At 43.1% G+C, this 27,247-nt stretch overlaps 1 protein-coding gene across 1 annotated transcript; it reads left to right on the forward strand.

The window, feature by feature from the left end:
* Positions 1 to 443: 443 nt before the first annotated feature.
* Positions 444 to 4,315, forward strand: LOC311428366 (uncharacterized protein). The gene has a single exon (XM_084539867.1). The coding sequence runs from the start codon at positions 1,407 to 1,409 to the stop codon at positions 3,918 to 3,920; it is 2,514 nt and encodes an 837-aa protein (XP_084395993.1). The 5' UTR covers positions 444 to 1,406; the 3' UTR covers positions 3,921 to 4,315.
* The last annotated feature ends 22,932 nt before the right edge of the window (positions 4,316 to 27,247 follow it).

The following is a 27,247-nucleotide window of genomic DNA, read 5'->3' on the forward strand; positions in this document are numbered from 1 at the left end:
AAAACACCAAAAACTATGAATTTCCCCGCAAAACCACCCTAAACTCACCTGATCTTCTTCAAAACCCACAATCCACTCCCATTTCCCTTAAGGACCAACTAAAACCCAACGGAGACCCCAAAACAAGTCAAAAACACCCCAAACAAGAACAGGATAACCCCTAAAAAAGAAAGAAAACCCCCAAAAAACATAGATCCACCCCAAAACCACACTAAACCTACCTGATGTGTTGAGGGATTTCTTGAAACAGCAAAAATCCCATGGCTTGCTGTAGCTGAGCAAACCAAGCTACCAGGGCAACTATGAGAAGTTCCCATGACAGTGTTCCCACATCGCCCAATTGAGGAATTCAGGAAAATATTGTTACCAGTAGCTGGCCTCAAGGACAAGGTCTATGTGACTGCTAATCACAAGGGGGTTGTTTTCTTGCAGGTGGGGTTGTTTTCTTGTAGCTGTTTGTCTGAGTGCTTTTGACCAATAATCTTGTGTGAAACACTGTCCACCCCTGTTAAGTTCTCTATAAAAGTTAGGCTATTCGGGCAATAAAATGGAGCATGATCTGACTCTACTGTGTGTCTGTCGTGCTTTCGACCGTGCTTCCTGCAACATATGGCGCCCGAACAGGCTGAGACCTGAACAGGACCCGAACGGAACATCGCAGCTTCGCCGGGACAAACATCGCAGCGCAGCGGGACACCAGCGGCGCCGGCACATCCGAACGCAGGTAGACCAGGAGACCAGCGGCGCCGGGACCAGCGGCGCCGCGACCTCGCCGCGCCGTCGGGACTTCCGAGCGCCCATCCGACCGGCGCTTGAGCGGACCGGACACCGGCCCAGAAACACGGTACACAGGACTCACGGTGAGGCGTGGTATTCCCGCTGAGACACGCGGAAAACCGCGGGGAACGGGGTTTTGCGGCGGGACGTGGAATTGCGGAGGGCCGCGGGAAACGGAGTTGCGGCGGGACGTGGAATTTGCGGAGGGCCGCGGGAATTAGAGTTGCGGCGGGACGTGGAATTTGCGGAGGGCCGCGGGAATTAGAGTTGCGGCGGGACGTGGAATTTGCGGAGGGCCGCGGGAATTAGAGTTGCGGCGGGACGTGGAATTTGCGGAGGGCCGCGGGAAACGGAGTTGCGGCGGGACGTGGAATTTGCGGAGGGCCGCGGGAATTAGAGTTGCGGCGGGACGTGGAATTTGCGGAGGGCCGCGGGAAACGGAGTTGCGGCGGGACGTGGAATCGCGGAGAGACGCGGAAAAAGGAATCGCGGAGAGACGTGGAATCGCGGAGAGACGCGGAAAAGGGAATTGCGGTGAGACGCGGAATCGCGGAGAGACGCGGAATCGCGGTGCGATACGGGCCATCCGAGATCGAGTTGCTACGGGAGACCAGAGGCGTCAGTGGACAATGGCGGCCGACCCTCACCGTGTGGCGAGTCGGCACAGAGCAGAGGGGCGGAGATCAGGACTCTGCAGCCTGTCTGACGTAACCATGGAGGCAGCGGCAGCAACGGCTGTGCTGCTTCTCTCTGGCATTCTTTTTATAAGAAGTTATCTTGCAATGCAAAAAAAGACTATTCGTCCCCAGATCGGTGTTATAACTATGTTTCTGGATAACATTCCGTGGGGTTGCCACATTCTACAGACTATTAATGACGATTTAGCTCTATTGCAGGGCAGGAGAGCAGAGACGCAGATTACACCGCCAAATGACCACCGTCAGGCTCGTTCACAAACAGCTTCTAGGGTTGCAGCTGGCACGGCCTGCAGCCGTATAGCAGACGTTACACTCTCTTTCCTAACTAGTAATCATGTGTCTCATCCATTTGTGGTGAATGGTCAGTGGCAAAAAGAAAAGGGGGAGAGTAAGGGGCGACAAAGACGGAAACGGTGCCAGGAGGATGCCACTGACACTAACAGCATGGGTAATAGGAGTAGTATAAGTGACACAGGTGACGGTGCAGGGCGGCGGCAGGCGCTGCCGCGCTGCGGGGCACTCTGCCTGCTGCTCGCCCTCGCCGGCCTGTGCACTGCTGCCGACGGTGCTAGAGCAAAATGTGAAGACTGCTCAGATGGCAGTGATGAGAGTGCTTGTGTGAAGAAGACGTGTGCTGAATCTGACTTTGTGTGCAACAGTGGTCAGTGTGTGCCAAATAGATGGCAGTGTGATGGGGATCCGGACTGTGAAAATGGGTCTGATGAGAGTGCTGAGCTGTGTCATACGAGAACATGCCGGGTAAATGAAATCAGGTGTGGTCCTCAGTCAACCCAGTGTATCCCAGTGTCCTGGAAATGTGATGGTGAAAAGGACTGCGACAGTGGAGAAGATGAAGAGAGTTGTGGCATTGTGACTTGTAGTGCAGCAGAATTCACATGCAGTAGTGGGCAATGTATTTCCAAAAGCTTTGTCTGCAATGTTCAAGATGACTGCAGTGATGGTAGCGATGAGTTGGAGTGTGCACCTCCTACCTGTGGTGTTCATGAGTTTCAGTGCAAGAGTTCTACCTGCATCCCTATCAGCTGGGTGTGTGATGATGATGCTGACTGCTCCAACCACTCGGATGAATCTTTGGAGCAGTGTGGCCGCCAGCCTGCACCTCCAGTGAAGTGTGCTACGAGTGAGGTGCAGTGCGGCTCAGGTGAATGTATCCACAAGAAGTGGCGATGTGATGGAGATCCTGATTGCAAGGATGGAAGTGATGAAATTAACTGCCCTTCTCGGACCTGCAGGCCAGACCATTTCAGATGTGAAGATGGGAACTGTGTCCATGGGAGTAGGCAGTGCAGTGGTGTGAGAGACTGTCTGTATGGCACTGATGAAGCAAACTGTAACAATGTTATTCAGTGTTCTGGACCTGGCAAATTCAAGTGCAGAAGTGGAGAATGCATAGATATCAATAAAGTGTGTAACCAGCAGAGAGACTGCAAGGACTGGGGTGATGAGCCCCTGAAGGAATGCATCATAAATGAATGTGACTGTCCAGCTGGGTTTGAGTTTATAGACAAGAAAAACTGTGGAGACATTGATGAATGTCAAAACCTTGGTATCTGTAGTCAAATGTGTATCAACCTGAAAGGTGGCTACAAAAGTGAACGTAGCCGTGGATATCAGATGATTCCTGCTACAGGAACCTGGAAAAGGTCATACTGGTACAAAGACACAAATAACACCTGTGATTGCAATGACGCTGCTAAGCAGGGTTTAGGGGTTTGTAGCATGGAGACAAGGGGTAACAACTACAGTGTTTGGAACAATTGTACAGCTTTGGCCTTACCTCCTGATGTGCTTCTGATTTGTGGGGATGGGGCCTGGCAAGGTATCCCTGCAAATGCTATCAGATGTCCATGTTACATAGATAAACTCATTGTATTTGCTCCTAGCTTGTTACAGTTGCGTGAGATCACCAGACATAAATGGACATTGCTTGCATTGGATTGCAATGATAATGTTGAATTGTGTGGGGTTGCAGCTAGAGCGGCATTAGCAATTTCAGTGCCTGGAGTGGCATCTGCGGCCGCATGTAACAACTTAGAAAAATTGGTATGCTGGGCCGAGAGGCAAGCCTATGCCACGACAGAGATACTTGAGGAGATGTTACCAGATCAAAATAGTCTGCAACATCTGCTTTTACAGGATCAAGCTGCTATTGACATCTTGCTTTTGGCTCAAAGGAATGGGTGTGAGGACTTTAAGGGAATGTACTGTTTAAACCTTTTTGATCATAATGTGTCAATTCACAAATCCATTACTTTCCTGAAAGAGCACATGAGAAAGATTCAATATGGTATCAATCCTTTCAATCAATGGTTCACTGACTTGTTTGAAACAAAGTGTAGATGGTTGCTGGGTTTAATCACAAGGGGATTAAGGATTTGGTTTATGGTGGTGGTAATCATCGTTGTGTGTTGTAAGTATAGCTAAAGAGTTACTTGTAAAACTGCTGTGTCAGGCTTGGTTTGCTCAAAAGAAGAAGGGGGAATTGTTGAGGGATTTCTTGAAACAGCAAAAATCCCATGGCTTGCTGTAGCTGAGCAAACCAAGCTACCAGGGCAACTATGAGAAGTTCCCATGACAGTGTTCCCACATCGCCCAATTGAGGAATTCAGGAAAATATTGTTACCAGTAGCTGGCCTCAAGGACAAGGTCTATGTGACTGCTAATCACAAGGGGGTTGTTTTCTTGCAGGTGGGGTTGTTTTCTTGTAGCTGTTTGTCTGAGTGCTTTTGACCAATAATCTTGTGTGAAACACTGTCCACCCCTGTTAAGTTCTCTATAAAAGTTAGGCTATTCGGGCAATAAAATGGAGCATGATCTGACTCTACTGTGTGTCTGTCGTGCTTTCGACCGTGCTTCCTGCAACACTGATGTTCTCCAAATCCCAAAGTCCACTCCCAACAAACTTAAAACACATTAGGAAATCAACAAAACACAACGGAAACCCCAAAACACATCAAAAACACCACAAAAAAAAGCAGGATCACCCCCAAAACTGGAAGAAAACCCTAAAAGCCGTTGATCCACCCCAAAAGTCCCCCTAAACCTACCTGATGTTCTCCAATACCCACAATTTACCCGTTTTCACCATGATGAACAACAAGAACCCAACAAAAACCAACGGAGACCCCAAAACACATCAAAAACACACCAAAAAAGAACTGGATCAGAAGAAAAAAAAAAACAAAACTATGCATTTCCCTCCCAAATCACCCTAAACTCACCTGATCTTCTTCAAAACCCACAATCCACTCCCATTTAGCTTAACGACCAACGAGAACCCAACAAAACCCAACGGAGACCCCAAAAACGTCAAAAACACCCCAAAAAAGAACTGGTTCAACCCCAACAACGAAAGAAAACCCCAAAAGCCATAGATCCACACCAAAAATCCCCCTAAACCAACCTGAAGTTCTCCAAAACCCACAATTTACACTTTTCCACATTGATGACCATGGAAAACCCAACGAAACCCAACGGAGACCACAAAACACGTCAAAAAAAAAAAAAAAAAAAAAAAAAAAAAACAAACAAAAGAAAGGGATCACCCCCAAAATTGGAAGAAAATCCTTCAAAATCATAGATCCACCCCAAAACCACCCTAAACCTACCTGATGATCTCCAAAACCCACAATTTACAATTTTCCAACATGATGACCATGGAAAACCCAACGAAACCCAACGGAGACCCCAAAAGAAGTCAAAAACACCCAAAACAAGAACGGGATAAACCCTAAAAACGAAAGAAAACCCCAAAAGCCATAGATCCACACCAAAAGTCCCCCTAAACCTACCTGATGTTCTCCAAAAGCCACAATTTACACTTTTTCACCAGGATGACCAACATGAACCAAACGAAAACCCAAAACGAGACACCAAAACACGTCAAAAACACCCCAAAAATAAAGGGATCACCCATAAACTGGAAGAAAATCCCCAAAAAGCACGGATCCAATCCCAAAACCACCCTAAACCTACCTGATGTTCTCCAAAACCCACAATTTACCATTTTCCACCACGATGACCAACGAGTACACAACAAAACCCAACGGAGACCCCCAAACACCTCAAAAACTTCCCAAAAAAGAACGGGACCACCCCAAGAAACAGAAGAAAACACCAAAAAACATGACTCTGCCCCAAAAGTCCCCCTAAACCTACCTGATGTTCTCCAAAAGCCACAATTTACACTTTTTCACCATGATGACCAACAAGAACCCAACTAAAACCCAACGGAGACCCCAAAACACGTCATAAACACCCCAAAAAAGAACAGGATCACCCAAAAAAAAACAGAAGAAAAGACCAAATACCATGAATCCACCCCAAAATTCCCCTAAACCTACCTGAAGTTCTCCAAAACCCACAATTTACAATTTTCCACCACCATGACCACATAAAACCCAAGGAATACCAACGGAGACCCCAAAACACGTCAAAAACACCCCAAAAAAGAACGGGATCACCCCCAAAAACAAAAGAAAATCCCCCAAAACCATAGATCCAATCCCAAAACCAACCTAAACCTACCTGATGTTCTCCAAAACCAACAATTTACCCTTTTCCACCATGATGACCACGGAAAACGCAACGAAACCCAATGGAGACCCCAAAACACGTCAAAAACACCCCCAAAATGAATTGGATCACCCCCCCCCAAAAAAAAAAAAAAAAAAAAAAAAACAGAAGAAAACCCCATATATCATGAATCCACCCCAAAAGTCCCCCTAAACCTACCTGATGTTCTCCAAAACCCACAATTTACACTTTTCCACCATGATGACAACGGAAAACCCAACGAAACCCAACGAAGAACCCAAAACACGTCAGAAACACCCCAAAAATGAATTCGATCACCCCAAAACTGGAACAAAATCCCCCAAAACCATAGATCCACCCCCAAAACACCCTAAATCTACCTGATGTTCTCCAAAACCCACAATTTACACTTTTCCACCATGATGACCACGGAAAACCCAACGAAACCCAACGGAGACCACAAAACACGTCAAAAACACGCCGAAAACCAACTGGATCACTAGAAAAAACAGAAGAAAACCCTAAAAACCATGAATCTGCCCCAAAAGTCCTCATAAACCTACCTGATGTTCTCCAAAACCCACAATTTACACTTTTCCACCATGATGACCACGGAAAACACAACGAAACCCAACGGAGAACCCAAAACACGTCAAAAACACCCCAAACAAGAACAGGATCACCCCCAAAACCAAAGAAAACCCCAAAAAGCACGGATCCAATCCCAAAACCACTCTAAACGTACCTGATGTTCTCCAAATCCAAATGTCCACTCCCAACCACCATAAAACCCATTAGGAACTCAACGAAACCCAACGGAAACCCCAAAACACGTCAAAAACACCCCAAAAAAGAACTGGATCAGAAGAAAAAACACCAAAAACTATGAATTTCCCCGCAAAACCACCCTAAACTCACCTGATCTTCTTCAAAACCCACAATCCACTCCCATTTCCCTTAAGGACCAACGAGAATCCAACTAAAACCCAACGGAGACCCCAAAACAAGTCAAAAACACCCCAAACAAGAACAGGATAACCCCTAAAAAAGAAAGAAAACCCCAAAAAAACATAGATCCACCCCAAAACCACACTAAACCTACCTGATGTTCTCCAAATCCCAAAGTCCACTCCCAACAAACTTAAAACACATTAGGAAATCAACAAAACACAACGGAAACCCCAAAACACGTCAAAAACACCACAAAAAAAAGCGGGATCACCCCCAAAACTGGAAGAAAACCCTAAAAGCCGTTGATCCACCCCAAAAGTCCCCCTAAACCTACCTGATGTTCTCCAATACCCACAATTTACCCGTTTTCACCATGATGAACAACAAGAACACAACAAAAACCAACGGAGACCCCAAAACACATCAAAAACACCCCAAAAAAGAACTGAATCAGAAGAAAAAACACCAAAAACTATGAATTTCCCCGCAAAACCACCCTAAACTCACCTGATCTTCTTCAAAACCCACAATCCACTCCCATTTACCTTAACGACCAACGAGAATCCAACTAAAACCCAACGGAGACCCCAAAACAAGTCAAAAACACCCCAAAAAAGAATGGGATAACCCCCCAAAACGAAAGAAAACCCCAAAAAAATAGATCCACCCCAAAACGACACTAAACCTACCTGATGTTCTCCAAAACACGCAAGTTAAACTTTTCCAACATGATGAAAAACAAGAAACCAACAAAACCCAACAGAGACCCCAAAACATGTCAAAAACACCCCAAAAAAGAACGGGATCACCCCCAAAACTGGAAGAAAATTCCCCCCCCAAAAATTTACAATTTTCACCATGATGACCAACATGAACCAAACGAAAACCCAAAAGGAGACACCAAAACACGTCAAAAACACCCCAAAAAAGAAAGGGATCACCCATAAACTGGAAGAAAATCCCCAAAAAGCACAGATCCAATCCCAAAACCAGCCTAAACCTACCTGATGTTCTCCAAAACCCACAAATTTACCCTTTTCCACCATGATGACCATGGAAAACCCAACGAAACCCAATGGAGACAAAAAACATGTCAAAAAAAAAAAAAAAAAAAAAACAAAAAGGAACAGGATCTCCCCCAAAAACAGAAGAAAAACCCAAATGCCATAGATCCACCCCAAAAGTCCCCCTAAGCCTACCTGATGTTCTCCAAAACCCACAATTTACCCTTTTTCACAATGATGACCAACGAGAACCCAACAAAACCCAACGGACAACCCCAAAACACGTCAAAAACAGCCCAAAAAAGAACAGGATCACCCCAAAAAACAGAAGAAAACCCCAAATACCATGAATCCACCCCAAAAGTCCCCCTAAACCTACCTGAAGTTCTCCAAAACCCACAATTTACCCTTTTCCACCAAGATGCCAACAGAAAACCCAACGAAACCCAACGAAGAACCCAAAACACGTCAGAAACACCCCAAAAATGAATTCGATCACCCCAAAACTGGAACAAAATCCCCCAAAACCATAGATCCACCCCCAAAACACCCTAAATCTACCTGATGTTCTCCAAAACCCACAATTTACACTTTTCCACCATGATGACCACGGAAAACCCAACGAAACCCAACGGAGACCACAAAACACGTCAAAAACACGCCGAAAACCAACTGGATCACTAGAAAAAACAGAAGAAAACCCTAAAAACCATGAATCTGCCCCAAAAGTCCTCATAAACCTACCTGATGTTCTCCAAAACCCACAATTTACACTTTTCCACCATGATGACCACGGAAAACACAACGAAACCCAACGGAGAACCCAAAACACGTCAAAAACACCCCAAACAAGAACAGGATCACCCCCAAAACCAAAGAAAACCCCAAAAAGCACGGATCCAATCCCAAAACCACTCTAAACGTACCTGATGTTCTCCAAATCCAAATGTCCACTCCCAACCACCATAAAACCCATTAGGAACTCAACGAAACCCAACGGAAACCCCAAAACACCTCAAAAACACCCCAAAAAAGAACTGGATCAGAAGAAAAAACACCAAAAACTATGAATTTCCCCGCAAAACCACCCTAAACTCACCTGATCTTCTTCAAAACCCACAATCCACTCCCATTTCCCTTAAGGACCAACTAAAACCCAACGGAGACCCCAAAACAAGTCAAAAACACCCCAAACAAGAACAGGATAACCCCTAAAAAAGAAAGAAAACCCCAAAAAAACATAGATCCACCCCAAAACCACACTAAACCTACCTGATGTTCTCCAAATCCCAAAGTCCACTCCCAACAAACTTAAAACACATTAGGAAATCAACAAAACACAACGGAAACCCCAAAACACATCAAAAACACCACAAAAAAAAGCAGGATCACCCCCAAAACTGGAAGAAAACCCTAAAAGCCGTTGATCCACCCCAAAAGTCCCCCTAAACCTACCTGATGTTCTCCAATACCCACAATTTACCCGTTTTCACCATGATGAACAACAAGAACACAACAAAAACCAACGGAGACCCCAAAACACATCAAAAACACCCCAAAAAAGAACTGAATCAGAAGAAAAAACACCAAAAACTATGAATTTCCCCGCAAAACCACCCTAAACTCACCTGATCTTCTTCAAAACCCACAATCCACTCCCATTTACCTTAACGACCAACGAGAATCCAACTAAAACCCAACGGAGACCCCAAAACAAGTCAAAAACACCCCAAAAAAGAATGGGATAACCCCCCAAAACGAAAGAAAACCCCCAAAAAATAGATCCACCCCAAAACGACACTAAACCTACCTGATGTTCTCCAAAACACGCAAGTTAAACTTTTCCAACATGATGAAAAACAAGAAACCAACAAAACCCAACAGAGACCCCAAAACATGTCAAAAACACCCCAAAAAAGAACGGGATCACCCCCAAAACTGGAAGAAAATTCCCCCCCCAAAAATTTACAATTTTCACCATGATGACCAACATGAACCAAACGAAAACCCAAAAGGAGACACCAAAACACGTCAAAAACACCCCAAAAAAGAAAGGGATCACCCATAAACTGGAAGAAAATCCCCAAAAAGCACAGATCCAATCCCAAAACCAGCCTAAACCTACCTGATGTTCTCCAAAACCCACAAATTTACCCTTTTCCACCATGATGACCATGGAAAACCCAACGAAACCCAATGGAGACAAAAAACATGTCAAAAAAAAAAAAAAAAAAAAAAAAAAAAAAAAAAGGAACAGGATCTCCCCCAAAAACAGAAGAAAAACCCAAATGCCATAGATCCACCCCAAAAGTCCCCCTAAGCCTACCTGATGTTCTCCAAAACCCACAATTTACCCTTTTTCACAATGATGACCAACGAGAACCCAACAAAACCCAACGGACAACCCCAAAACACGTCAAAAACAGCCCAAAAAAGAACAGGATCACCCCAAAAAACAGAAGAAAACCCCAAATACCATGAATCCACCCCAAAAGTCCCCCTAAACCTACCTGAAGTTCTCCAAAACCCACAATTTACCCTTTTCCACCAAGATGCCAACAGAAAACCCAACGAAACCCAACGAAGAACCCAAAACACGTCAGAAACACCCCAAAAATGAATTCGATCACCCCAAAACTGGAACAAAATCCCCCAAAACCATAGATCCACCCCCAAAACACCCTAAATCTACCTGATGTTCTCCAAAACCCACAATTTACACTTTTCCACCATGATGACCACGGAAAACCCAACGAAACCCAACGGAGACCACAAAACACGTCAAAAACACGCCGAAAACCAACTGGATCACTAGAAAAAACAGAAGAAAACCCTAAAAACCATGAATCTGCCCCAAAAGTCCTCATAAACCTACCTGATGTTCTCCAAAACCCACAATTTACACTTTTCCACCATGATGACCACGGAAAACACAACGAAACCCAACGGAGAACCCAAAACACGTCAAAAACACCCCAAACAAGAACAGGATCACCCCCAAAACCAAAGAAAACCCCAAAAAGCACGGATCCAATCCCAAAACCACTCTAAACGTACCTGATGTTCTCCAAATCCAAATGTCCACTCCCAACCACCATAAAACCCATTAGGAACTCAACGAAACCCAACAGAAACCCCAAAACACCTCAAAAACACCCCAAAAAAGAACTGGATCAGAAGAAAAAACACCAAAAACTATGAATTTCCCCGCAAAACCACCCTAAACTCACCTGATCTTCTTCAAAACCCACAATCCACTCCCATTTCCCTTAAGGACCAACTAAAACCCAACGGAGACCCCAAAACAAGTCAAAAACACCCCAAACAAGAACAGGATAACCCCTAAAAAAGAAAGAAAACCCCAAAAAAACATAGATCCACCCCAAAACCACACTAAACCTACCTGATGTTCTCCAAATCCCAAAGTCCACTCCCAACAAACTTAAAACACATTAGGAAATCAACAAAACACAACGGAAACCCCAAAACACATCAAAAACACCACAAAAAAAAGCAGGATCACCCCCAAAACTGGAAGAAAACCCTAAAAGCCGTTGATCCACCCCAAAAGTCCCCCTAAACCTACCTGATGTTCTCCAATACCCACAATTTACCCGTTTTCACCATGATGAACAACAAGAACCCAACAAAAACCAACGGAGACCCCAAAACACATCAAAAACACACCAAAAAAGAACTGGATCAGAAGAAAAAAAAAAACAAAACTATGCATTTCCCTCCCAAATCACCCTAAACTCACCTGATCTTCTTCAAAACCCACAATCCACTCCCATTTAGCTTAACGACCAACGAGAACCCAACAAAACCCAACGGAGACCCCAAAAACGTCAAAAACACCCCAAAAAAGAACTGGTTCAACCCCAACAACGAAAGAAAACCCCAAAAGCCATAGATCCACACCAAAAATCCCCCTAAACCAACCTGAAGTTCTCCAAAACCCACAATTTACACTTTTCCACATTGATGACCATGGAAAACCCAACGAAACCCAACGGAGACCACAAAACACGTCAAAAAAAAAAAAAAAAAAAAAAAAAAAAAAAACAAACAAAAGAAAGGGATCACCCCCAAAATTGGAAGAAAATCCTTCAAAATCATAGATCCACCCCAAAACCACCCTAAACCTACCTGATGATCTCCAAAACCCACAATTTACAATTTTCCAACATGATGACCATGGAAAACCCAACGAAACCCAACGGAGACCCCAAAACACGTCAAAAACACCCAAAACAAGAACGGGATAAACCCTAAAAACGAAAGAAAACCCCAAAAGCCATAGATCCACACCAAAAGTCCCCCTAAACCTACCTGATGTTCTCCAAAAGCCACAATTTACACTTTTTCACCAGGATGACCAACATGAACCAAACGAAAACCCAAAACGAGACACCAAAACACGTCAAAAACACCCCAAAAATAAAGGGATCACCCATAAACTGGAAGAAAATCCCCAAAAAGCACGGATCCAATCCCAAAACCACCCTAAACCTACCTGATGTTCTCCAAAACCCACAATTTACCATTTTCCACCACGATGACCAACGAGTACACAACAAAACCCAACGGAGACCCCCAAACACCTCAAAAACTTCCCAAAAAAGAACGGGACCACCCCAAGAAACAGAAGAAAACACCAAAAAACATGACTCTGCCCCAAAAGTCCCCCTAAACCTACCTGATGTTCTCCAAAAGCCACAATTTACACTTTTTCACCATGATGACCAACAAGAACCCAACTAAAACCCAACGGAGACCCCAAAACACGTCATAAACACCCCAAAAAAGAACAGGATCACCCAAAAAAAAACAGAAGAAAAGACCAAATACCATGAATCCACCCCAAAATTCCCCTAAACCTACCTGAAGTTCTCCAAAACCCACAATTTACAATTTTCCACCACCATGACCACATAAAACCCAAGGAATACCAACGGAGACCCCAAAACACGTCAAAAACACCCCAAAAAAGAACGGGATCACCCCCAAAAACAAAAGAAAATCCCCCAAAACCATAGATCCAATCCCAAAACCAACCTAAACCTACCTGATGTTCTCCAAAACCAACAATTTACCCTTTTCCACCATGATGACCACGGAAAACGCAACGAAACCCAATGGAGACCCCAAAACACGTCAAAAACACCCCCAAAATGAATTGGATCACCCCCCCCCAAAAAAAAAAAAAAAAAAAAAAAAAACAGAAGAAAACCCCATATATCATGAATCCACCCCAAAAGTCCCCCTAAACCTACCTGATGTTCTCCAAAACCCACAATTTACACTTTTCCACCAAGATGCCAACAGAAAACCCAACGAAACCCAACGAAGAACCCAAAACACGTCAGAAACACCCCAAAAATGAATTCGATCACCCCAAAACTGGAACAAAATCCCCCAAAACCATAGATCCACCCCCAAAACACCCTAAATCTACCTGATGTTCTCCAAAACCCACAATTTACACTTTTCCACCATGATGACCACGGAAAACCCAACGAAACCCAACGGAGACCACAAAACACGTCAAAAACACGCCGAAAACCAACTGGATCACTAGAAAAAACAGAAGAAAACCCTAAAAACCATGAATCTGCCCCAAAAGTCCTCATAAACCTACCTGATGTTCTCCAAAACCCACAATTTACACTTTTCCACCATGATGACCACGGAAAACACAACGAAACCCAACGGAGAACCCAAAACACGTCAAAAACACCCCAAACAAGAACAGGATCACCCCCAAAACCAAAGAAAACCCCAAAAAGCACGGATCCAATCCCAAAACCACTCTAAACGTACCTGATGTTCTCCAAATCCAAATGTCCACTCCCAACCACCATAAAACCCATTAGGAACTCAACGAAACCCAACGGAAACCCCAAAACACGTCAAAAACACCCCAAAAAAGAACTGAATCAGAAGAAAAAACACCAAAAACTATGAATTTCCCCGCAAAACCACCCTAAACTCACCTGATCTTCTTCAAAACCCACAATCCACTCCCATTTCCCTTAAGGACCAACTAAAACCCAACTAAAACCCAACGGAGACCCCAAAACAAGTCAAAAACACCCCAAACAAGAACAGGATAACCCCTAAAAAAGAAAGAAAACCCCAAAAAAACATAGATCCACCCCAAAACCACACTAAACCTACCTGATGTTCTCCAAATCCCAAAGTCCACTCCCAACAAACTTAAAACACATTAGGAAATCAACAAAACACAACGGAAACCCCAAAACACGTCAAAAACACCACAAAAAAAAGCGGGATCACCCCCAAAACTGGAAGAAAACCCTAAAAGCCGTTGATCCACCCCAAAAGTCCCCCTAAACCTACCTGATGTTCTCCAATACCCACAATTTACCCGTTTTCACCATGATGAACAACAAGAACCCAACAAAAACCAACGGAGACCCCAAAACACATCAAAAACACACCAAAAAAGAACTGGATCAGAAGAAAAAAAAAAACAAAACTATGCATTTCCCTCCCAAATCACCCTAAACTCACCTGATCTTCTTCAAAACCCACAATCCACTCCCATTTAGCTTAACGACCAACGAGAACCCAACAAAACCCAACGGAGACCCCAAAAACGTCAAAAACACCCCAAAAAAGAACTGGTTCAACCCCAACAACGAAAGAAAACCCCAAAAGCCATAGATCCACACCAAAAATCCCCCTAAACCAACCTGAAGTTCTCCAAAACCCACAATTTACACTTTTCCACATTGATGACCATGGAAAACCCAACGAAACCCAACGGAGACCACAAAACACGTCAAAAAAAAAAAAAAAAAAAAAAAAAAAAAAAAAACAAACAAAAGAAAGGGATCACCCCCAAAATTGGAAGAAAATCCTTCAAAATCATAGATCCACCCCAAAACCACCCTAAACCTACCTGATGATCTCCAAAACCCACAATTTACAATTTTCCAACATGATGACCATGGAAAACCCAACGAAACCCAACGGAGACCCCAAAACACGTCAAAAACACCCAAAACAAGAACGGGATAAACCCTAAAAACGAAAGAAAACCCCAAAAGCCATAGATCCACACCAAAAGTCCCCCTAAACCTACCTGATGTTCTCCAAAAGCCACAATTTACACTTTTTCACCAGGATGACCAACATGAACCAAACGAAAACCCAAAACGAGACACCAAAACACGTCAAAAACACCCCAAAAATAAAGGGATCACCCATAAACTGGAAGAAAATCCCCAAAAAGCACGGATCCAATCCCAAAACCACCCTAAACCTACCTGATGTTCTCCAAAACCCACAATTTACCATTTTCCACCACGATGACCAACGAGTACACAACAAAACCCAACGGAGACCCCCAAACACCTCAAAAACTTCCCAAAAAAGAACGGGACCACCCCAAGAAACAGAAGAAAACACCAAAAAACATGACTCTGCCCCAAAAGTCCCCCTAAACCTACCTGATGTTCTCCAAAAGCCACAATTTACACTTTTTCACCATGATGACCAACAAGAACCCAACTAAAACCCAACGGAGACCCCAAAACACGTCATAAACACCCCAAAAAAGAACAGGATCACCCAAAAAAAAACAGAAGAAAAGACCAAATACCATGAATCCACCCCAAAATTCCCCTAAACCTACCTGAAGTTCTCCAAAACCCACAATTTACAATTTTCCACCACCATGACCACATAAAACCCAAGGAATACCAACGGAGACCCCAAAACACGTCAAAAACACCCCAAAAAAGAACGGGATCACCCCCAAAAACAAAAGAAAATCCCCCAAAACCATAGATCCAATCCCAAAACCAACCTAAACCTACCTGATGTTCTCCAAAACCAACAATTTACCCTTTTCCACCATGATGACCACGGAAAACGCAACGAAACCCAATGGAGACCCCAAAACACGTCAAAAACACCCCCAAAATGAATTGGATCACCCCCCCCCAAAAAAAAAAAAAAAAAAAAAAAAAACAGAAGAAAACCCCATATATCATGAATCCACCCCAAAAGTCCCCCTAAACCTACCTGATGTTCTCCAAAACCCACAATTTACACTTTTCCACCAAGATGCCAACAGAAAACCCAACGAAACCCAACGAAGAACCCAAAACACGTCAGAAACACCCCAAAAATGAATTCGATCACCCCAAAACTGGAACAAAATCCCCCAAAACCATAGATCCACCCCCAAAACACCCTAAATCTACCTGATGTTCTCCAAAACCCACAATTTACACTTTTCCACCATGATGACCACGGAAAACCCAACGAAACCCAACGGAGACCACAAAACACGTCAAAAACACGCCGAAAACCAACTGGATCACTAGAAAAAACAGAAGAAAACCCTAAAAACCATGAATCTGCCCCAAAAGTCCTCATAAACCTACCTGATGTTCTCCAAAACCCACAATTTACACTTTTCCACCATGATGACCACGGAAAACACAACGAAACCCAACGGAGAACCCAAAACACGTCAAAAACACCCCAAACAAGAACAGGATCACCCCCAAAACCAAAGAAAACCCCAAAAAGCACGGATCCAATCCCAAAACCACTCTAAACGTACCTGATGTTCTCCAAATCCAAATGTCCACTCCCAACCACCATAAAACCCATTAGGAACTCAACGAAACCCAACGGAAACCCCAAAACACGTCAAAAACACCCCAAAAAAGAACTGAATCAGAAGAAAAAACACCAAAAACTATGAATTTCCCCGCAAAACCACCCTAAACTCACCTGATCTTCTTCAAAACCCACAATCCACTCCCATTTCCCTTAAGGACCAACTAAAACCCAACTAAAACCCAACGGAGACCCCAAAACAAGTCAAAAACACCCCAAACAAGAACAGGATAACCCCTAAAAAAGAAAGAAAACCCCAAAAAAACATAGATCCACCCCAAAACCACACTAAACCTACCTGATGTTCTCCAAATCCCAAAGTCCACTCCCAACAAACTTAAAACACATTAGGAAATCAACAAAACACAACGGAAACCCCAAAACACGTCAAAAACACCACAAAAAAAAGCGGGATCACCCCCAAAACTGGAAGAAAACCCTAAAAGCCGTTGATCCACCCCAAAAGTCCCCCTAAACCTACCTGATGTTCTCCAATACCCACAATTTACCCGTTTTCACCATGATGAACAACAAGAACACAACAAAAACCAACGGAGACCCCAAAACACATCAAAAACACCCCAAAAAAGAACTGAATCAGAAGAAAAAACACCAAAAACTATGAATTTCCCCGCAAAACCACCCTAAACTCACCTGATCTTCTTCAAAACCCACAATCCACTCCCATTTACCGTAACGACCAACGAGAATCCAACTAAAACCCAACGGAGACCCCAAAACAAGTCATAAACACCCCAAAAAAGAATGGGATAACCCCCCAAAACGAAAGAAAACCCCCAAAAAATAGATCCACCCCAAAACGACACTAAACCTACCTGATGTTCTCCAAAACACGCAAGTTAAACTTTTCCAACATGATGAAAAACAAGAAACCAACAAAACCCAACAGAGACCCCAAAACATGTCAAAAACACCCCAAAAAAGAACGGGATCACCCCCAAAACTGGAAGAAAATTCCCCCCCCAAAAATTTACAATTTTCACCATGATGACCAACATGAACCAAACGAAAACCCAAAAGGAGACACCAAAACACGTCAAAAACACCCCAAAAAAGAAAGGGATCACCCATAAACTGGAAGAAAATCCCCAAAAAGCACAGATCCAATCCCAAAACCAGCCTAAACCTACCTGATGTTCTCCAAAACCCACAAATTTACCCTTTTCCACCATGATGACCATGGAAAACCCAACGAAACCCAATGGAGACAAAAAACATGTCAAAAAAAAAAAAAAAAAAAAACAAACAAAAAAAAAAAGGAACAGGATCTCCCCCAAAAACAGAAGAAAAACCCAAATGCCATAGATCCACCCCAAAAGTCCCCCTAAGCCTACCTGATGTTCTCCAAAACCAACAATTTACCCTTTTCCACCATGATGACCACGGAAAACGCAACGAAACCCAATGGAGACCCCAAAACACGTCAAAAACACCCCCAAAATGAATTGGATCACCCCCCCCCAAAAAAAAAAAAAAAAAAAAAAAAAAACAGAAGAAAACCCCATATATCATGAATCCACCCCAAAAGTCCCCCTAAACCTACCTGATGTTCTCCAAAACCCACAATTTACCCTTTTCCACCAAGATGCCAACAGAAAACCCAACGAAACCCAACGAAGAACCCAAAACACGTCAGAAACACCCCAAAAATGAATTCGATCACCCCAAAACTGGAACAAAATCCCCCAAAACCATAGATCCACCCCCAAAACACCCTAAATCTACCTGATGTTCTCCAAAACCCACAATTTACACTTTTCCACCATGATGACCACGGAAAACCCAACGAAACCCAACGGAGACCACAAAACACGTCAAAAACACGCCGAAAACCAACTGGATCACTAGAAAAAACAGAAGAAAACCCTAAAAACCATGAATCTGCCCCAAAAGTCCTCATAAACCTACCTGATGTTCTCCAAAACCCACAATTTACACTTTTCCACCATGATGACCACGGAAAACACAACGAAACCCAACGGAGAACCCAAAACACGTCAAAAACACCCCAAACAAGAACAGGATCACCCCCAAAACCAAAGAAAACCCCAAAAAGCACGGATCCAATCCCAAAACCACTCTAAACGTACCTGATGTTCTCCAAATCCAAATGTCCACTCCCAACCACCATAAAACCCATTAGGAACTCAACGAAACCCAACGGAAACCCCAAAACACGTCAAAAACACCCCAAAAAAGAACTGGATCAGAAGAAAAAACACCAAAAACTATGAATTTCCCCGCAAAACCACCCTAAACTCACCTGATCTTCTTCAAAACCCACAATCCACTCCCATTTCCCTTAAGGACCAACTAAAACCCAACGGAGACCCCAAAACAAGTCAAAAACACCCCAAACAAGAACAGGATAACCCCTAAAAAAGAAAGAAAACCCCAAAAAAACATAGATCCACCCCAAAACCACACTAAACCTACCTGATGTTCTCCAAATCCCAAAGTCCACTCCCAACAAACTTAAAACACATTAGGAAATCAACAAAACACAACGGAAACCCCAAAACACATCAAAAACACCACAAAAAAAAGCAGGATCACCCCCAAAACTGGAAGAAAACCCTAAAAGCCGTTGATCCACCCCAAAAGTCCCCCTAAACCTACCTGATCTTCTCCAATACCCACAATTTACCCGTTTTCACCATGATGAACAACAAGAACACAACAAAAACCAACGGAGACCCCAAAACACATCAAAAACACACCAAAAAAGAACTGGATCAGAAGAAAAAAAAAAAACAAAACTATGCATTTCCCTCCCAAATCACCCTAAACTCACCTGATCTTCTTCAAAACCCACAATCCACTCCCATTTAGCTTAACGACCAACGAGAACCCAACAAAACCCAACGGAGACCCCAAAAACGTCAAAAACACCCCAAAAAAGAACTGGTTCAACCCCAACAACGAAAGAAAACCCCAAAAGCCATAGATCCACACCAAAAATCCCCCTAAACCAACCTGAAGTTCTCCAAAACCCACAATTTACACTTTTCCACATTGATGACCATGGAAAACCCAACGAAACCCAACAGAGACCACAAAACACGTAAAAAAAAAAAAAAAAAAAAAAAAAAAAAAAACAAACAAAAGAAAGGGATCACCCCCAAAATTGGAAGAAAATCCTTCAAAATCATAGATCCACCCCAAAACCACCCTAAACCTACCTGATGATCTCCAAAACCCACAATTTACAATTTTCCAACATGATGACCATGGAAAACCCAACGAAACCCAACGGAGACCCCAAAAGAAGTCAAAAACACCCAAAACAAGAACGGGATAAACCCTAAAAACGAAAGAAAACCCCAAAAGCCATAGATCCACACCAAAAGTCCCCCTAAACCTACCTGATGTTCTCCAAAAGCCACAATTTACACTTTTTCACCAGGATGACCAACATGAACCAAACGAAAACCCAAAACGAGACACCAAAACACGTCAAAAACACCCCAAAAATAAAGGGATCACCCATAAACTGGAAGAAAATCCCCAAAAAGCACGGATCCAATCCCAAAACCACCCTAAACCTACCTGATGTTCTCCAAAACCCACAATTTACCATTTTCCACCACGATGACCAACGAGTACACAACAAAACCCAACGGAGACCCCCAAACACCTCAAAAACTTCCCAAAAAAGAACGGGACCACCCCAAGAAACAGAAGAAAACACCAAAAAACATGACTCTGCCCCAAAAGTCCCCCTAAACCTACCTGATGTTCTCCAAAAGCCACAATTTACACTTTTTCACCATGATGACCAACAAGAACCCAACTAAAACCCAACGGAGACCCCAAAACACGTCATAAACACCCCAAAAAAGAACAGGATCACCCAAAAAAAAAACAGAAGAAAAGACCAAATACCATGAATCCACCCCAAAATTCCCCTAAACCTACCTGAAGTTCTCCAAAACCCACAATTTACAATTTTCCACCACCATGACCACATAAAACCCAAGGAATACCAACGGAGACCCCAAAACACGTCAAAAACACCCCAAAAAAGAACGGGATCACCCCCAAAAACAAAAGAAAATCCCCCAAAACCACAGATCCAATCCCAAAACCAACCTAAACCTACCTGATGTTCTCCAAAACCAACAATTTACCCTTTTCCACCATGATGACCACGGAAAACGCAACGAAACCCAATGGAGACCCCAAAACACGTCAAAAACACCCCCAAAATGAATTGGATCACCCCCCCCCAAAAAAAAAAAAAAAAAAAAAAAACAGAAGAAAACCCCATATATCATGAATCCACCCCAAAAGTCCCCCTAAACCTACCTGATGTTCTCCAAAACCCACAATTTACACTTTTCCACCATGATGACAACGGAAAACCCAACGAAACCCAACGAAGAACCCAAAACACGTCAGAAACACCCCAAAAATGAATTCGATCACCCCAAAACTGGAACAAAATCCCCCAAAACCATAGATCCACCCCCAAAACACCCTAAATCTACCTGATGTTCTCCAAAACCCACAATTTACACTTTTCCACCATGATGACCACGGAAAACCCAACGAAACCCAACGGAGACCACAAAACACGTCAAAAACACGCCGAAAACCAACTGGATCACTAGAAAAAACAGAAGAAAACCCTAAAAACCATGAATCTGCCCCAAAAGTCCTCATAAACCTACCTGATGTTCTCCAAAACCCACAATTTACACTTTTCCACCATGATGACCACGGAAAACGCAACGAAACCCAATGGAGACCCCAAAACACGTCAAAAACACCCCCAAAATGAATTGGATCACCCCCCCCCAAAAAAAAAAAAAAAAAAAAAAAAAACAGAAGAAAACCCCATATATCATGAATCCACCCCAAAAGTCCCCCTAAACCTACCTGATGTTCTCCAAAACCCACAATTTACCCTTTTCCACCAAGATGCCAACAGAAAACCCAACGAAACCCAACGAAGAACCCAAAACACGTCAGAAACACCCCAAAAATGAATTCGATCACCCCAAAACTGGAACAAAATCCCCCAAAACCATAGATCCACCCCCAAAACACCCTAAATCTACCTGATGTTCTCCAAAACCCACAATTTACACTTTTCCACCATGATGACCACGGAAAACCCAACGAAACCCAACGGAGACCACAAAACACGTCAAAAACACGCCGAAAACCAACTGGATCACTAGAAAAAACAGAAGAAAACCCTAAAAACCATGAATCTGCCCCAAAAGTCCTCATAAACCTACCTGATGTTCTCCAAAACCCACAATTTACACTTTTCCACCATGATGACCACGGAAAACACAACGAAACCCAACGGAGAACCCAAAACACGTCAAAAACACCCCAAACAAGAACAGGATCACCCCCAAAACCAAAGAAAACCCCAAAAAGCACGGATCCAATCCCAAAACCACTCTAAACGTACCTGATGTTCTCCAAATCCAAATGTCCACTCCCAACCACCATAAAACCCATTAGGAACTCAACGAAACCCAACGGAAACCCCAAAACACGTCAAAAACACCCCAAAAAAGAACTGAATCAGAAGAAAAAACACCAAAAACTATGAATTTCCCCGCAAAACCACCCTAAACTCACCTGATCTTCTTCAAAACCCACAATCCACTCCCATTTCCCTTAAGGACCAACTAAAACCCAACTAAAACCCAACGGAGACCCCAAAACAAGTCAAAAACACCCCAAACAAGAACAGGATAACCCCTAAAAAAGAAAGAAAACCCCCAAAAAACATAGATCCACCCCAAAACCACACTAAACCTACCTGATGTTCTCCAAATCCCAAAGTCCACTCCCAACAAACTTAAAACACATTAGGAAATCAACAAAACACAACGGAAACCCCAAAACACGTCAAAAACACCACAAAAAAAAGCGGGATCACCCCCAAAACTGGAAGAAAACCCTAAAAGCCGTTGATCCACCCCAAAAGTCCCCCTAAACCTACCTGATGTTCTCCAATACCCACAATTTACCCGTTTTCACCATGATGAACAACAAGAACACAACAAAAACCAACGGAGACCCCAAAACACATCAAAAACACCCCAAAAAAGAACTGAATCAGAAGAAAAAACACCAAAAACTATGAATTTCCCCGCAAAACCACCCTAAACTCACCTGATCTTCTTCAAAACCCACAATCCACTCCCATTTACCTTAACGACCAACGAGAATCCAACTAAAACCCAACGGAGACCCCAAAACAAGTCAAAAACACCCCAAAAAAGAATGGGATAACCCCCCAAAACGAAAGAAAACCCCCAAAAAATAGATCCACCCCAAAACGACACTAAACCTACCTGATGTTCTCCAAAACACGCAAGTTAAACTTTTCCAACATGATGAAAAACAAGAAACCAACAAAACCCAACAGAGACCCCAAAACATGTCAAAAACACCCCAAAAAAGAACGGGATCACCCCCAAAACTGGAAGAAAATTCCCCCCCCAAAAATTTACAATTTTCACCATGATGACCAACATGAACCAAACGAAAACCCAAAAGGAGACACCAAAACACGTCAAAAACACCCCAAAAAAGAAAGGGATCACCCATAAACTGGAAGAAAATCCCCAAAAAGCACAGATCCAATCCCAAAACCAGCCTAAACCTACCTGATGTTCTCCAAAACCCACAAATTTACCCTTTTCCACCATGATGACCATGGAAAACCCAACGAAACCCAATGGAGACAAAAAACATGTCAAAAAAAAAAAAAAAAAAAAAAAAAAAAAAAAAAGGAACAGGATCTCCCCCAAAAACAGAAGAAAAACCCAAATGCCATAGATCCACCCCAAAAGTCCCCCTAAGCCTACCTGATGTTCTCCAAAACCCACAATTTACCCTTTTTCACAATGATGACCAACGAGAACCCAACAAAACCCAACGGACAACCCCAAAACACGTCAAAAACAGCCCAAAAAAGAACAGGATCACCCCAAAAAACAGAAGAAAACCCCAAATACCATGAATCCACCCCAAAAGTCCCCCTAAACCTACCTGAAGTTCTCCAAAACCCACAATTTACCCTTTTCCACCAAGATGCCAACAGAAAACCCAACGAAACCCAACGAAGAACCCAAAACACGTCAGAAACACCCCAAAAATGAATTCGATCACCCCAAAACTGGAACAAAATCCCCCAAAACCATAGATCCACCCCCAAAACACCCTAAATCTACCTGATGTTCTCCAAAACCCACAATTTACACTTTTCCACCATGATGACCACGGAAAACCCAACGAAACCCAACGGAGACCACAAAACACGTCAAAAACACGCCGAAAACCAACTGGATCACTAGAAAAAACAGAAGAAAACCCTAAAAACCATGAATCTGCCCCAAAAGTCCTCATAAACCTACCTAATGTTCTCCAAAACCCACAATTTACACTTTTCCACCATGATGACCACGGAAAACACAACGAAACCCAACGGAGAACCCAAAACACGTCAAAAACACCCCAAAAAAGAACAGGATAACCCCTAAAAAAGAAAGAAAACCCCAAAAAAACATAGATCCACCCCAAAACCACACTAAACCTACCTGATGTTCTCCAAATCCCAAAGTCCACTCCCAACAAACTTAAAACACATTAGGAAATCAACAAAACCCAACGGAAACCCCAAAACACATCAAAAACACCACAAAAAAAAGCAGGATCACCCCCAAAACTGGAAGAAAACCCTAAAAGCCGTTGATCCACCCCAAAAGTCCCCCTAAACCTACCTGATGTTCTCCAATACCCACAATTTACCCGTTTTCACCATGATGAACAACAAGAACACAACAAAAACCAACGGAGACCCCAAAACACATCAAAAACACACCAAAAAAGAACTGGATCAGAAGAAAAAAAAAAACAAAACTATGCATTTCCCTCCCAAATCACCCTAAACTCACCTGATCTTCTTCAAAACCCACAATCCACTCCCATTTAGCTTAACGACCAACGAGAACCCAACAAAACCCAACGGAGACCCCAAAAACGTCAAAAACACCCCAAAAAAGAACTGGTTCAACCCCAACAACGAAAGAAAACCCCAAAAGCCATAGATCCACACCAAAAATCCCCCTAAACCAACCTGAAGTTCTCCAAAACCCACAATTTACACTTTTCCACATTGATGACCATGGAAAACCCAACGAAACCCAACAGAGACCACAAAACACGTAAAAAAAAAAAAAAAAAAAAAAAAAAACAAACAAACAAAAGAAAGGGATCACCCCCAAAATTGGAAGAAAATCCTTCAAAATCATAGATCCACCCCAAAACCACCCTAAACCTACCTGATGATCTCCAAAACCCACAATTTACAATTTTCCAACATGATGACCATGGAAAACCCAACGAAACCCAACGGAGACCCCAAAAGAAGTCAAAAACACCCAAAACAAGAACGGGATAAACCCTAAAAACGAAAGAAAACCCCAAAAGCCATAGATCCACACCAAAAGTCCCCCTAAACCTACCTGATGTTCTCCAAAAGCCACAATTTACACTTTTTCACCAGGATGACCAACATGAACCAAACGAAAACCCAAAACGAGACACCAAAACACGTCAAAAACACCCCAAAAATAAAGGGATCACCCATAAACTGGAAGAAAATCCCCAAAAAGCACGGATCCAATCCCAAAACCACCCTAAACCTACCTGATGTTCTCCAAAACCCACAATTTACCATTTTCCACCACGATGACCAACGAGTACACAACAAAACCCAACGGAGACCCCCAAACACCTCAAAAACTTCCCAAAAAAGAACGGGACCACCCCAAGAAACAGAAGAAAACACCAAAAAACATGACTCTGCCCCAAAAGTCCCCCTAAACCTACCTGATGTTCTCCAAAAGCCACAATTTACACTTTTTCACCATGATGACCAACAAGAACCCAACTAAAACCCAACGGAGACCCCAAAACACGTCATAAACACCCCAAAAAAGAACAGGATCACCCAAAAAAAAACAGAAGAAAAGACCAAATACCATGAATCCACCCCAAAATTCCCCTAAACCTACCTGAAGTTCTCCAAAACCCACAATTTACAATTTTCCACCACCATGACCACATAAAACCCAAGGAATACCAACGGAGACCCCAAAACACGTCAAAAACACCCCAAAAAAGAACGGGATCACCCCCAAAAACAAAAGAAAATCCCCCAAAACCATAGATCCAATCCCAAAACCAACCTAAACCTACCTGATGTTCTCCAAAACCAACAATTTACCCTTTTCCACCATGATGACCACGGAAAACGCAACGAAACCCAATGGAGACCCCAAAACACGTCAAAAACACCCCCAAAATGAATTGGATCACCCCCCCCCAAAAAAAAAAAAAAAAAAAAAAACAGAAGAAAACCCCATATATCATGAATCCACCCCAAAAGTCCCCCTAAACCTACCTGATGTTCTCCAAAACCCACAATTTACACTTTTCCACCATGATGACAACGGAAAACCCAACGAAACCCAACGAAGAACCCAAAACACGTCAGAAACACCCCAAAAATGAATTCGATCACCCCAAAACTGGAACAAAATCCCCCAAAACCATAGATCCACCCCCAAAACACCCTAAATCTACCTGATGTTCTCCAAAACCCACAATTTACACTTTTCCACCATGATGACCACGGAAAACCCAACGAAACCCAACGGAGACCACAAAACACGTCAAAAACACGCCGAAAACCAACTGGATCACTAGAAAAAACAGAAGAAAACCCTAAAAACCATGAATCTGCCCCAAAAGTCCTCATAAACCTACCTGATGTTCTCCAAAACCCACAATTTACACTTTTCCACCATGATGACCACGGAAAACACAACGAAACCCAACGGAGAACCCAAAACACGTCAAAAACACCCCAAACAAGAACAGGATCACCCCCAAAACCAAAGAAAACCCCCAAAAGCACGGATCCAATCCCAAAACCACTCTAACGTACCTGATGTTCTCCAAATCCAAATGTCCACTCCCAACCACCATAAAACCCATTAGGAACTCAACGAAACCCAACGGAAACCCCAAAACACGTCAAAAACACCCCAAAAAAGAACTGAATCAGAAGAAAAAACACCAAAAACTATGAATTTCCCCGCAAAACCACCCTAAACTCACCTGATCTTCTTCAAAACCCACAATCCACTCCCATTTCCCTTAAGGACCAACGAGAATCCAACTAAAACCCAACGGAGACCCCAAAACAAGTCAAAAACACCCCAAACAAGAACAGGATAACCCCTAAAAAAGAAAGAAAACCCCCAAAAAACATAGATCCACCCCAAAACCACACTAAACCTACCTGATGTTCTCCAAATCCCAAAGTCCACTCCCAACAAACTTAAAACACATTAGGAAATCAACAAAACACAACGGAAACCCCAAAACACGTCAAAAACACCACAAAAAAAAAGCGGGATCACCCCCAAAACTGGAAGAAAACCCTAAAAGCCGTTGATCCACCCCAAAAGTCCCCCTAAACCTACCTGATGTTCTCCAATACCCACAATTTACCCGTTTTCACCATGATGAACAACA

The sequence above is a fragment of the Aythya ferina genome, assembly GCF_964211825.1.
Source record: "Aythya ferina genome assembly, contig: HAP1_SCAFFOLD_61, whole genome shotgun sequence".
Lineage (NCBI taxonomy): Eukaryota > Metazoa > Chordata > Aves > Anseriformes > Anatidae > Aythya > Aythya ferina.